General features: G+C 45.9%; 1 protein-coding gene across 2 annotated transcripts in view; it reads left to right on the top strand.

Moving 5' to 3' along the window:
• Window positions 1-12,533, top strand: part of ppp1r9ala (protein phosphatase 1 regulatory subunit 9A-like A) — a 35,655-nt gene extending 23,122 nt beyond the window's left edge. The window contains exons 3-20 of one of the 2 annotated variants that reach the window (XM_071340602.1): window positions 495-627; window positions 805-925; window positions 1,336-1,440; window positions 1,750-1,882; window positions 2,535-2,693; window positions 2,803-2,856; window positions 3,071-3,300; window positions 4,771-4,867; window positions 5,824-5,968; window positions 6,672-6,817; window positions 7,012-7,342; window positions 7,526-7,577; window positions 7,662-7,733; window positions 7,889-8,090; window positions 9,098-9,142; window positions 9,640-9,756; window positions 10,487-10,675; window positions 11,103-12,533. In XM_071340602.1, coding sequence (XP_071196703.1) covers window positions 495-627; window positions 805-925; window positions 1,336-1,440; window positions 1,750-1,882; window positions 2,535-2,693; window positions 2,803-2,856; window positions 3,071-3,300; window positions 4,771-4,867; window positions 5,824-5,968; window positions 6,672-6,817; window positions 7,012-7,342; window positions 7,526-7,577; window positions 7,662-7,733; window positions 7,889-8,090; window positions 9,098-9,142; window positions 9,640-9,756; window positions 10,487-10,675; window positions 11,103-11,261 — 2,490 coding nt within the window. In that variant the 3' untranslated portion in view covers window positions 11,262-12,533. The remainder of the gene's footprint in view (window positions 1-494; window positions 628-804; window positions 926-1,335; window positions 1,441-1,749; window positions 1,883-2,534; window positions 2,694-2,802; window positions 2,857-3,070; window positions 3,301-4,770; window positions 4,868-5,823; window positions 5,969-6,671; window positions 6,818-7,011; window positions 7,343-7,525; window positions 7,578-7,661; window positions 7,734-7,888; window positions 8,091-9,097; window positions 9,143-9,639; window positions 9,757-10,486; window positions 10,676-11,102) is intronic. The other variant, XM_071340603.1, reaches the window with a different exon arrangement.
• The last annotated feature ends 438 nt before the right edge of the window (window positions 12,534-12,971 follow it).

The raw sequence follows: 12,971 nt of genomic DNA, 5'->3' as shown, positions 1-12,971 counted from the left end.
CATTGGGAAAAAGAGCTACTGTGTAAATACTGCAATGAGGGTTGGATCGAATTGAGCCACTAATCTTAATATTCAAGGCGATGATTGCACTTTTCTTCCCAACACAATACCGCAATAAATATGAGTCCACATTTCAGATTTATTTGGCATCCAATGGAGGATTCAAACTTACACCGCAAGTGGCAATAGATGTCAGGAACTTGGCGCTTTACCGCTGTGAGCTAACTAGCTGTCCAGAGCCGTATTTGTTCGTGATGCACATAATTGTATTATCAGAGTGAGAAAGTGTTGGGATCAGGTACAACTGTTTACCCACCGCCAAAATGAATATTTAAGAGCAATTCTCACCTGAATGCATTTTTTCTAAGGGGTTGGGCAAAGGCTGAAATTTGGGTTGAGAGTTACCCTTTTAAGTCCATTGCTTGTTGTTGGAGTGTGGGGACACTGTGGTGAGCCTAGTTGTAAGCCCTTTTGTGCTTGTTTCCACACCACAGGTGTTCAGCACCTACTCTAACGAGGAATACGACCGGCGCAACGATGAGGTGGACCCCGTGGCGGCGTCGGCTGAGTACGAGCTGGAGAAGAGGGTGGAGAAGATGGACGTATTCCCCGTGGAAATTGAAAAGGGTCAGTGTTCTCGTCTGTATTTCATCTTTCCTTTATTAATCCAAGTTTCTCTAAGTACCATTTTAGATGTTCTTTTTACAAGGCCGCCCTGGCAAAGAGCAGCATCATAATCACAATTGTCCAGAGAATGCAGTCTCTTCCATCCATTCTAACTCCCCATCCTTGTTTGTCCCACAGGAGATAACGGCCTGGGCATCAGTATCATAGGGATGGGAGTGGGAGCTGACCAGGGCCTGGAGAAACTGGGAATCTTTGTGAAGACCATAACAGAGCGGGGAGCGGCTGAACGGGATGGCAGGTGATGCCCCACCCCCTGGGGGGAAACAGAAGCATTCACATTTGAACCATGTTTTAACCTTGGCAGTTAAAATGTGTTGTACAGTAGACACCTGGAACTGTCTCTGGGTGCATTATAGAGCCATCACGATGATCCACAACACTGTGGGGATGTGAAAGGGTACAAAAGCTTCATTTCCCCATGGTCTTCAGACACCATTTCTAAGCAACCGGCTGTATTTATAACTCTGCAAGGCAGCGAAAGAAAATAGCTCCTTCCGCTTCCCAGGGAATCTGGCCTTATGTTGCGCTGCCAGCTGGAAGAATTTGTTCGCTGAAAAAAAGGAGAAGAGTTACTACAACATGGTTACAGTACACCCCTTGTCGATTACACGCCGTCGCCTTACGATTACATGTTGTCCTTTCCACTAGGATCCAGGTGAATGACCAGATAGTGGAGGTGGATGGGATAAGTCTGGTGGGAGTGACTCAGCTGTTTGCTGCTACAGTCCTGAAGAACACTAAAGGAACGGTCAGGTGAGCTCAGTCCAGCTTCAGTAGTCCTTTTGAAATAAGTCGTTATGATCCTAGGTGTGACTAGCCTCGCCCACTGTGTTCCCGAGATTAAACTTGTGGCCGTCCGGTAGCCTACCAGTGAATGACCTCATAGCTATCGTTTTAAAAGTTGTTCGGGAATGACTGGAGGAAAATAAATGTCCTTGAGAAATGTTGAAAGAGTAAATGGGTTTTTATGATTGTATACTGAGTGTGCCTCAAGCCTACCAGCCAGGCGTCTGCTGGTACTACCCCTCTTCACGCTGACCCACCACGCTCTCACACAAACAGCTTTCTGATTGGCCGGGAGAAGCCGGGGACACAGAGCGAGGTGGCGCGTCTGATCAGCGAGACTCTGGAGCAGGAGAAGAGCCAGCAGGAGCAGCAGCACCGGGACGACCCCTACGAACAGTCCACCGAGGAGGTGAGTCACTAACCCTGGGGTTAGTCCAGTTGCACTCCAGCCGGGAAGGTAGCAGTGAATAAGCATGGTGTGTTATCACCCGGAGGGGGGGGGGTCTGGCTGCTGGAGCCTGGTGGAATTGTGCAATGTTTGCTTTTCAAAAGCACAAGCAACCACAAGCCTTTATTTATAGAGGAACTGAGCACAGAAAGGTAGTGCTCCTGGAAAAGCATGACAAAGCTTAAGCCTATTGGATCTCTTAAAAGGTGTGATATACATGTCCCGTTGTGGAACATATTTCATACGCATGCATCTACTTCAATACTGGGCTACTCGTGTACAAGGAGCTGTGTGGTTGGTGGTGGGTGACAAAATGGGCAGATATTTAAATATTTCTGTGTAGGTATGCAAGTCAATGAGTTGTGTGGGGATTTATGCAGTGTTTTCCCCTGTGTTGCCTCATGTTTGGAGTTGGTTGTGTGATGGAACATGTTGACGCAGAGATGAGTTTCCTTCTGACACAGGGCTCCCGCTCGGCTCTCTGCAGGCTGTCACGGTAACACCGGGATATGATGTACTGAATACCCATACCTCCCCGCAGGGCACCACGTGGGCGTAGCTAGGTGACTGGCCGTGTGATGTCATCGTGTGGTTGTGGTTGGTTATGTTTCAGGAGGAGCACTACGAGGAGGAAGACGGAGAGGAGGAAGATATGCTAAGGTCTAGTTTCTCTGGCGGAAGGACGGTGGAGGTGTTTGACCTGCCGGAGACAGAGGCCATGTTCATGCCCTTCAACATGGACTCCACGCAGATGGCCTTGAAATTCCAGGAGGTATTTCACCTGATAGTATTATCACAGGTTTATATTATGGTGGATGTGTAATTGTTTGTGTGAAATGTGCTTGTTTTTGTTACTTAAATGGTTTCTTTCTTTACCCTAGCTCCAAGTGAAATACAGCTTAGGAACAACGGCAATAAACCAACTGAAGGAAAAGGTATGTACATCTGAAGAGCAAGCTACTGTTTCATAAACATGAGTACATATGGATCAATGCATGGAGCGCAATCTGTCGCCCGGCCGGTGACCAACCCGTAATTGTCGTCTGTCTCATCTGACTGACCGTAATGATTTGAATATGTTGATTGTACTAGTAGATGAGAAGCCCTTAGATTTAGGTACTGAAAATACATTTCACTCTTCCTCTACAGTTAAGGACGTCCGAGGAGGACAAAGCATCCAGGGAGACGAGAGTGGCTGAGTTGGAGCAGAAGATTGAGAGCAGCAATGAGAAAATGTTGAATCTAGAAGGGTACTGGCTAGAGGCCCAGGCTCTGTGTAAAACTGTCAATGAGCACCTGTCTGAGACCCAGAGCCAGTACGAGACCCTGGACAAGAAATACAACAAGGCCAAGAAACTTCTCAAAGATTACCAGCAGAAGTGAGTTGAGTTCACTTAGGGTCAAGTTATTTAGAAGTGCATTATTGCATTATTTCGAAGTCTCGGCTTGTGTTGACCTGTGTGTGCTTCCCTCACTCTGAACAAGCTGAAGGCATTCTTCCACTTCCTCTATGCTGAGTCATGTTGTATAGAAAGTACAGTACAGTGCATTTGGAAAGTATTCAGATCCCTTGACGTTTTCCACATTTTATTACGTTACAGCCTCATTCTAAAATTGATGAAATCATTTTTCGCCCCTCATCAATCTACACACCATACCCCGTAATGACAAAGCAAAAACAGTTTTGTATACATTTTTGCAACAAAAAAAAAAGATATCACATGTACATAAGTATTCAGACCCTTTACGCAGTACTTTGTTGAAGCACCTTTGGCAGAGATTACAGCCTCGAGTCTTCTTGGGTATGACGCTACAAGCTTGGCACACCTGTATTTGGGGAGTTTCTCTCATTCTTCATTGCAAATCCTCTCAAGGTCTGTCAGGTTGGATGGGGAGCGTTGCTGCACAGCTATTTTCAGGTCTCTCCAGAGATGTTCGATCGGGTTCAAGTCCAGGCTCTGGCAGGGCCACTCAAGGACATTCAGAGACTTGTCCCCAAGCCACTCCTGCATTGTCTTGGCTGTGTGCTTATGGTTGTTGTCCTGTTGGAAGTTGAACCTTTGCCACAGTTTGAGGTCCTGAGTGCTCTGGAGCAGGTTTTCATCAAGGGTCTCTCTGTACTTTTCTCCATTCATCTTTCCCTTGATCCTGACTAGTCTCCCAGTCCCTGCTGCCACCACCTTGCTTCACCGTAGGATAGGTTTCACCCAGGTTTCCTCCAGACGTGACACTTTGCATTCAGGCCAAAGAGTTCAATCTTGGTTTCATCAGACCAGAGAATATTGTTTCTCATGGTCTGAGAATCCTTTAGGTGCCTTTTGGCAAACTCCAAGAGGGCTGTCAGGTTGTCCTTCTGGAAGGTTCTCCCATCTCCACAGAGGAATTCTGGAGCTCTGTCAGAGTGACCATCGGGTTCTTGGTCACCTCCCTGACCAAGGCCCTTCTCCCCCGATTGCTCAGTTTGGGCAGGTGGCCAGCTCTAGGAAGAGTCTTGGTGGTTCCAAACTTCTTCCATTTAAGAATGATGGAGGCCATTGTGTTCTTGGGGACCTTGACCTGACCTCAATTTCAAGTCTCATAGCAAAGGGTCTGAATACTTATTTAAATAAGGTATTTGTTTTTATTTTTATTACATTTGCAAACATTTCTAAAAACCTGTTTTCACTTTGTCATTATGGGGTATTGTGTGTAGATTGATGAGGAAAATATTAATTTAATCAATTTTAGAATAAGGCTGTAAAGTAGCAAAATGTAGAAAAAGGGAAGGGGTGTGAATACTTTCCGAATGCACTGTATGTCCACACGTCAGTGGAATGATTTTGAAGTCTAATGGTCTGATTCCTTTCCAGGGAGATTGACTTTGTGAAGAAGGAGGAGGAGCTGAAGAAAGTTCTAGATGAGAAGGATCGATGGTACAAGGAGCAGCTTCAAAGCCTGCAGGACAGGGTGAGAGGAACATATGATTTATTTATTTATTTTTATTTCACCTTTATTTAACCAGGTAGGCTAGTTGAGAACAAGTTCTTATTTACAAATTATGAGAAAGAGACTGGAATATTAGAACAGACATAGTGGAGAAGGAGAGAGGGTTCAGACGTAGTGGAGAAGGAGAGAGGGTTCAGACGTAGTGGAGAAGGAGAGAGGGTTCAGACGTAGTGGAGAAGGAGAGAGGGTTCAGACGTAGTGGAGAAGGAGAGAGGGTTCAGACCTAGTGGAGAAGGAGAGAGGGTTCAGACCTAGTGGAGAAGGAGAGAGGGTTCAGACCTAGTGGAGAAGGAGAGAGGGTTCAGACCTAGTGGAGAAGGAGAGAGGGTTCAGACCTCGTGGAGAAGGAGAGAGGGTTCAGACCTCGTGGAGAAGGAGAGAGGGTTCAGACCTCGTGGAGAAGGAGAGATGGTTCAGACCTCGTGGAGAAGGAGAGAGGGTTCAGACCTCGTGGAGAAGGAGAGAGGGTTCAGACCTCGTGGAGAAGGAGAGAGGGTTCAGACCTCGTGGAGAAGGAGAGAGGGTTCAGACCTAGTGGAGAAGGAGAGAGGGTTCAGACCTCGTGGAGAAGGAGAGAGGGTTCAGACCTCGTGGAGAAGGAGAGAGGGTTCAGACCTCGTGGAGAAGGAGAGAGGGTTCAGACCTCGTGGAGAAGGAGAGAGGGTTCAGACCTCGTGGAGAAGGAGAGAGGGTTCAGACCTCGTGGAGAAGGAGAGAGGGTTCAGACCTCGTGGAGAAGGAGAGAGGGTTCAGACCTCGTGGAGAAGGAGAGAGGGTTCAGACCTCGTGGAGAAGGAGAGAGGGTTCAGACCTCGTGGAGAAGGAGAGAGGGTTCAGACCTCGTGGAGAAGGAGAGAGGGTTCAGACGTAGTGGAGAAGGAGAGAGGATTGACGGTCCGTTCTGTGGTTCTCCTCAGATAGCAGTCCTGGAGGGCAGCGGTCCGTCTGCTGACCGCGTGGAGACCCAGTCAGGTCAGGACTTTGCAGAGGAAAGGAGATGGAGCAGCCAAGGGAGTGAAGGCCCCGTCACCAACACACAGTCTGTGGACTCTCTACTGTTAGGTAAGTAGGAGGCTAGGAGCCACCCTCCATTTACCACTAAAGGAGGGCGAGAGTGCGGATACGTCTCAAATGCCACCTTTTTTACTATACACTGAGTGCACAAAACATTAGGAACATGACAGGATGACCAGGTGAAATTCAGGTGAAAGCTGTGATCCCTTATTGATGTCACCAACTTGACACAACTGTGAGAGGCATTGGAGTAAACATGAGCCGGCATCCCTGTGGAATGCTTTCAACACCTTGTAGAGTCCATGCACCAACGAATTGAGGCAGTTCTGAGGGCAAAAGGGGGTACAACTCAATATTAGAGGTGTTCCTAATGCTCACTAAATAGGGAATAGGGTGCAATTTGTGAAGCAGCCACAGTCTCTGAACCTCAGTGTCTGAGAATAGTGTACCTTGTGTAGTAGTGATGGAGAAAAAAAGTGACCCAGTCACTTATCGCAGTATTATTTTGGGATAGTGAGCCAACATGTTTTCACCACTTTTATTTCCCCGACTGATCAAAACTCGTTTTCTCATGCTCTCGTCTCTCTGCACTAGACTCATAGTCAGCAATATGGTTGGAACATCGAATCGCAATTAGAATCGCAGTATTGAATCGTATCAGCAGTAACGTGATATCGCATCATGAGGTCCCTGACAATTCCCAGGCTTACTGTCTATTGTACCGAGCTGTGTTTTTGTCCCTCCTCCACAGATACAGACTGGAGCGAGCTGGTCCCTGAGACTGACCGCTTGGACACCAGTGCACACAAGGCCAAGGGCTTACTGGCCCCAAGGAGGAATCGTCCGTCTCGCAACAAACTGAAGGAGAACCTTGGCGCGTCCCCTTGCCAGTCGCAGGTCAGCTCAGAATGTTCTCTCATTCATTTTGGAAATAATATCAGGGGGAATAGTACTAGCTAATTCAAAGATACATCCTTCCTCATCTCCTTCTATTGACTGCATGTTCAATACCAATGTTCACATGTCAGTCCCATCACTGAGACACTGTTTGTCTCTTTAGTCATCACTGCTGACTGTGTTTTTCCCTCCAGGAGAACAAGGTAGAGGGGGAGGATGCAGAGGAGGACTATGCCAGGAGGAGGAGGTCCATCCAGGAGAGCCTGTCCCTGCCAGTGCCCATCTGTTACCCTGGGAACGGCCAGAAGGACGAGATCACCGAGGCTGGGGAGAGATCCAGGAGCAAGCTGGAGCTCTCCAGCAGCTCCTCCCTGCCCCCGTCCCAGAGAAACAGCGCCGAGAGTGGGAGCAGTCCTTCTCTGTCGCCGCCTAAAGATACCTCTTCGCTCTCGCCACACTCCCCCTCAGGGCTCCTGCGCAATGTCAAGAAAAGGGAGTCCAAGGGGAAGGGCAAGGAGCTTAAAGGTACTGTCCCATATCCAGAGATCAGTCTGCTAACCACAGCATTCTCCTCACACAGTACATTTACAAAACAAGATGTTGCTACTATCACCACTGACTGTCACCATATTGATGTGTCTCTTACTGGCTCTCTGCTTGCAGCAGTTGATGTAATTATGTTATTTTGAAAATATGACTCTGTTACAGATGAGACAAATGAGAGTTCTTCAGCAGGAAAACCCAAAAAGACGATTTTTGGGTAAGTGCCTGAGAGAATGATTTTGTTTTCAATTTGACAGTCCTGTCAGTCCTGTGTTATCTAAAGCTTTTTGAAAACCAACAGTGGCCTTCGGAAGTCTGGTGGCAAAGGGAAGAAACATGACAAGGAGGCGATGCGAGCATCTCTGGACAGCAGGTATGTCATGTCTCTATGCCTGCTGTGTCACCACATCCTGGCTATGTCATCACCGTACACTCACAGCTCTGCTATCAGAGGATCTTAGTGCTATTGAAGAGACAATATGTCATTTGGAGACTTAGCTTATTTTTCTTAATTTTCCTAATGCCCAGGGGTTCTGCCGAGCTCCTGGAGGAATCTGGAGGGAACCTGTCCCCCTCTGAGTCCATGACCTCTATACCCACCTGTATGCCCTTCTCCTGGTTTGGGGACAGAGACAGAGACAGGGACAAGGAGCCCTCGTCCTCCAGCAGCAGCCTACCATACGCAGCCACTGAGACCAGCAGCGAGCAGAGCCAGGACCGCAAAAACAAGGTGCGCACGCACACACAGCTGACCCCATCAAAAGACGTAAAGAAAAAGCACTCATAATCTAGACACAGATGTTTAGTAATTTCAGAATCACCAGTAACAAACAGAAGCAGAAGACGTTTGCATTAAGGAGAGATTGTATTAAGCCATTTTAATTAGTATGCCAAATCCAGCCGGGACTCAAAATTACATTTCATTAGCTACTACTAAAGCCATGTATTTAAAGAGTTGGGCCAGTATGATGCATTTGCATGACACCTCAACATTCTATGGCAGCCATGTTAGCTACCCATTAACATTACATGGGGGATGATTAAACAACGCTATGCAACTGAGTATTCAAAATTCTAAAAGTTGGCCTAACTCTCTAAATAAATGGCTCTGGCTACTACAAAGTGAAATGAAATGCCTTCCCTGTGTCACTGAACTGACCTCTCTGTCATTTCTGGACCAATTCATGTTATGTTTGCCAGTAATAAGACAGTGATTCATTGGTCAGTAGTCCACAGTTCAAGGTTTCTGCTCTGCATAGAAATAAATAGAGAATCCAGTCAAGAGATGTGCAGCTATCAGCCGGCCGGTGTCGTGTTTCCCAGCGAGGGATGATGACATTGCAGTTCAAAAGTAGTGCCCTATATAGGGTGCTTTTTGAGACGCAGCCTCGTTATTAATCAGAGAGAGGAGGATTCACTGGCCTTTCAATGGCTTAGCAACCACAGAATTATCCCCATTTTTAAATGCATCTACTCAAACAGGCCTGACTAATTCACAACCAGGCTGCCTGGGGTGTAGATGGAGGCCAACAGCACCAGGGCTATGGGGAGATAGTGGACAGTGTGTGGGCAGTGTTGGCCACAAACAGGGTCTCCCCTGGTTCTGATGGCTGGGATTCTACTTCTCGGAGTCTGTGTCCCATGGTCCTGTGCCAGCTAGAGCAGTGTGATCCACAGTGTAAAGTAGGGAGAACGACTTGACAAGCTCGCTCACTAACAGTCCTTCTTTCAAAACAGACAAATCTCTCCTGGTCCTCTTTATTCAGTCGCTCGTTAGATTTGGTACAGTATGATTTCCTTTTTCTCCCCCCGCCATCTTAGAAGAGCTGGTAGACTAGAACTAACCCTTCATCTATTGTTGTGATTGTTCATTTCGCATCTAGATCATACTAATTATACCCCCAAATTGATTTGTGTCGTCGTAGTGGAATTGGGTTTGTGGTAGTGTGTCGAGCACTCTAAATCTAACATTTCACATTCATATCGCACACGATTTGATGATTAGTATTAAGTGTCGTAGTAGAAGTAGTTTGTTTGTTTGTTTGTTTGGTGACTTTCACGTTATCCTATCCTAGGGATCAATCGATCCTTCACAAGCACACCACTTTTTCTTCAGAAAATGTACTGTTCTAGTTCTCAACCCAAAGTTCCATGTTTTACGGTACTACTGTGGATCACCTTCCTCCCTAGAGCTTTACTCCACAGAGTAAAGAACTGTTGTTTACCCACGCATGTGTTTGTCTAGTTAATGCGTTCCTCCTTGTTTCCACTTGTTCCAGAGTTTGTCAGTCATAGATGATTCAAACCCTGGCAGCCCCAGTTCAGACATCACAGGCTTAGTTGCAGAGCCCAATCTGTCTGGGCGCTCGCATACTTTAGTCTTCTCGTCCAGTGAGGTGAGTGCTCTCTCTTTGTTCCACGTCCACAAAAGCCCGTGTGGGATGATGCTGCTCAGATGTCTCTGAGACGGGACAGTCTCAAAGCATGCTCTTTGCCCCCTTGTGGCTGTGATGATGGAATTGTGAATGGCCGCCGGAGAATGAAGTTGCATGTGTGTGATGAAGTTGTCTGTGTGGTGTTAAAAGACATTTCTGTCTTTAGCTTTGGGGTCCTTGATGTGCAGTCAACTAGCTGAACTAGCAGAAGAGACTCCTTCGTTAGACCGTAGAATGATCTATGCTGCTCCTGTGTCTGCTTGGTGGAAAGGAACATTCCTTTGTAGATGGTGTTGGATTGTGTGTATGGCTGTGTTTTGTGGCTGTATGGCTTATCTTGTTGGTGTTTCAGTTGATAAGTGATTTTTATTTATACTCAGATAAACGTTAAGACCAAAGCCCTGCCTACTATACTCAAACAAGCCAGGTATGCCAGGTAGAACAAAACAAACATGCTCCCTCTGCATGTCGTGGCCTCTTCCACTTAACAGCGTTGTGACAAACTCTGAATTGACCAGTGCACACAGCTTTTTTTTTAATGGGATTTGTCACTTTGCACCGTGCCATGATATTTTGATATTGTGCTTACATATTGTCATGTAACTGACATTGATTCGCTATTTAATACATTATTGTTACTGTTGTTTTGTTAGTTTTCTTGGGATGGCATGTTTTTCTTGGTGTTCCGTAGACCCTGGATGATGAGCCAGTACCCACGGGGAAGGAGTACCAATGGCAGAACCGCCCTGTCTCAGAGTGGACTAATCAGCAAATCTGTCACTGGTTGATGGGCATGAACATGGACCAATACACTCCTGAGTTCACTGCCAAGGGTGTGGATGGCCATCAGCTCATGCACCTGGACAGTGACAAGTTGAAGGTGAGAGGGCATCACAAGCAACAAGGCCAAAGAAAATGTAAAGGTAGACTCAGCGATATGACATAGATGTAAAAAGCATAGCGGGTCAATTTCTGCAACAACTAAAGCGTTGAAGCGCAAGGCTTCACTTCTCCAGTGTTTTGGTGCCCTGGCTACCACGCTGTGAACAGTGCGGGAAACCCTTGCACATGCGCAGATACTGTGCGAGAGCGAGGTCTTGCATCTCGCTCATCTCAATATCAGTCAGGTTTCTAATGCCTTGACTGCCACCTAATGGCCAAACATAAACTGGGTGAATTTCACAATAATTTACACTACGGTGCATAAGGAGAATGACACATAATAAACCAGAGGAAATTGTCGGATGTTTATGTGCATTTCAGAAAGTAGTGTTCTAGAATGTGACCTGTGATGTTTTTCCCGTCAGGCCCTGGGTGTGTCCAGCCAGAGTGACCGGGCCACCATCAAGAAGAAGCTGAAGGACATGAGGAAGGCCCAGGAGAAGCTGGAGAAACAGAGGGAGAAAAGGGAGAAGGAGGCACGACGCAGCGGGAGGCTGCCTCCCAACACTGACTCTGTCTGCTGAGCTGCCCTAGAGGTGACCCACTCTCTGTCGTAACATAATCCAATGTCCCTCGGGTGAGGCAGGACATTCATCGACCCCTGTATCTGTTCTGTTTCACCTATAGGCCTACGTAAGTGCCATCCACTTCACAGTAGTTACTAAGAGAGCACAAGCACAGTCACACACAGTACTGAGACTATAACGGCCAGTAATGATAATGCTAGTTTAACAGTGTTGATTTAATGTGCCAATTGGAAGAATCATCTGAAAATAGCCCTATTTGTCATTGGGTTATTCACAAGAACACACAAGCTGGCTCTGCTTTTTAATCAAATCAAACACACTGACAGCCCTGTTTCCAGCAGTATCTGTATCACGTCATCATTGTGATAGATTGGGGAAACGGGGATTTCTGAAAGTGATACTGTAATATTGACAAGTGTTGGAGACATGACCAATAACAAAACCCAACATGTTTTTTACCACTATAAAGCTATAGAAGTACTTTTATCAATTTTAAAAGTTTCCAGATATGTAGTTGCAGCATTTGTGCACATTTACCCATACAACAAGTGGAATGAATTCAGTACGGCTTTGTGTTTTTTATATTGTATTTTTGCTAGCATAACTTTCCTGTAACCATGTACAGATCTTTTCTTGCCGGAACTTTGTACAGTTATTGAGATAAAAGCACTATATTGTCTTTTAAGCTTCAAAGCGTGAGGAGGTGTATACATTGTTTTATTAACTGCATAACTTTTAAAAAATAATTAAGGTTCATAATTTTATATATACTTTTTCTACTAAGTAGAATAGCCACTAGGATGAGAGAATTTTTGCTAAATGAAAGGAATCAAGTAATGACAACGAACAATGCTGCTGATCCCCTCCCCAACTGTGCCTGTTTCGAGAATGGAGGATGTACTACTCTGTGGTCCTATTGTGCCGAAGAGGTTTACGTGTTGCTGAGATGGTACCAAGACATGCAATATTATTGTACACTGCATGCACTGCTTGCTGACAGGGTGTGGGGTCCATGGAAGTGTGTGCGCCTGTGACAATAAATCCATTGAATGGTTGGCTGTGTCTGTTGGGTGCATGTTGAGCTTGTCCATACCCAAGCATTTTTTTCAATGTACATTATAAATTCAAGAATGATTCGTTTATATTTTGGATGTAAAAACACTAGTTTAATTCCCTCCACTTGTTCTAATACAAAGAGCTAGATCTTATTATTCTATTCATGGTACATATTGTAAAAGCAGCATAAAATAAACAAATTCTCACACCAGATTCTGTTGTGGTTGTATTCTGTGCTTTACTGGGAGGTCTAATGGTTTATGCATTCAAGAGATGGCAGACTGCTAAGTTCAACAAATGGACACTTTAACAGTCAACACAATACATACAAAAGTATGTGGACACCCCTTCACAAAATGTGTTGATTTGGCTATATCAGCCACACCCGTTGCTGACAAGTGTATAAATCCAGCACACAGCCATTCAATCTCCATAGAAAAACATTGGCAGTAGAATGGCCCGTATTGAAGAGCTCAGTGTCTTACAACGTGGCACCGTCATAGGATGCCACCTTTCCAACAAGTCAGTTTGTCAAATTCCTGCCCTGGTCAACTGTAAGTGCTGTTATTGTGAAGTGGATACGTCTAGGAGCAACAACGGCTCAGCCGCGAACTGGTAGATCATACAAGCAGAACGGGACTGCCGATTGCT

This window comes from Salvelinus alpinus, chromosome 14 (genome assembly GCF_045679555.1).
Source record: "Salvelinus alpinus chromosome 14, SLU_Salpinus.1, whole genome shotgun sequence".
Classification (NCBI taxonomy): Eukaryota; Metazoa; Chordata; class Actinopteri; order Salmoniformes; family Salmonidae; genus Salvelinus; species Salvelinus alpinus.
This window is presented reverse-complemented; position numbering and strand designations above follow the sequence as displayed.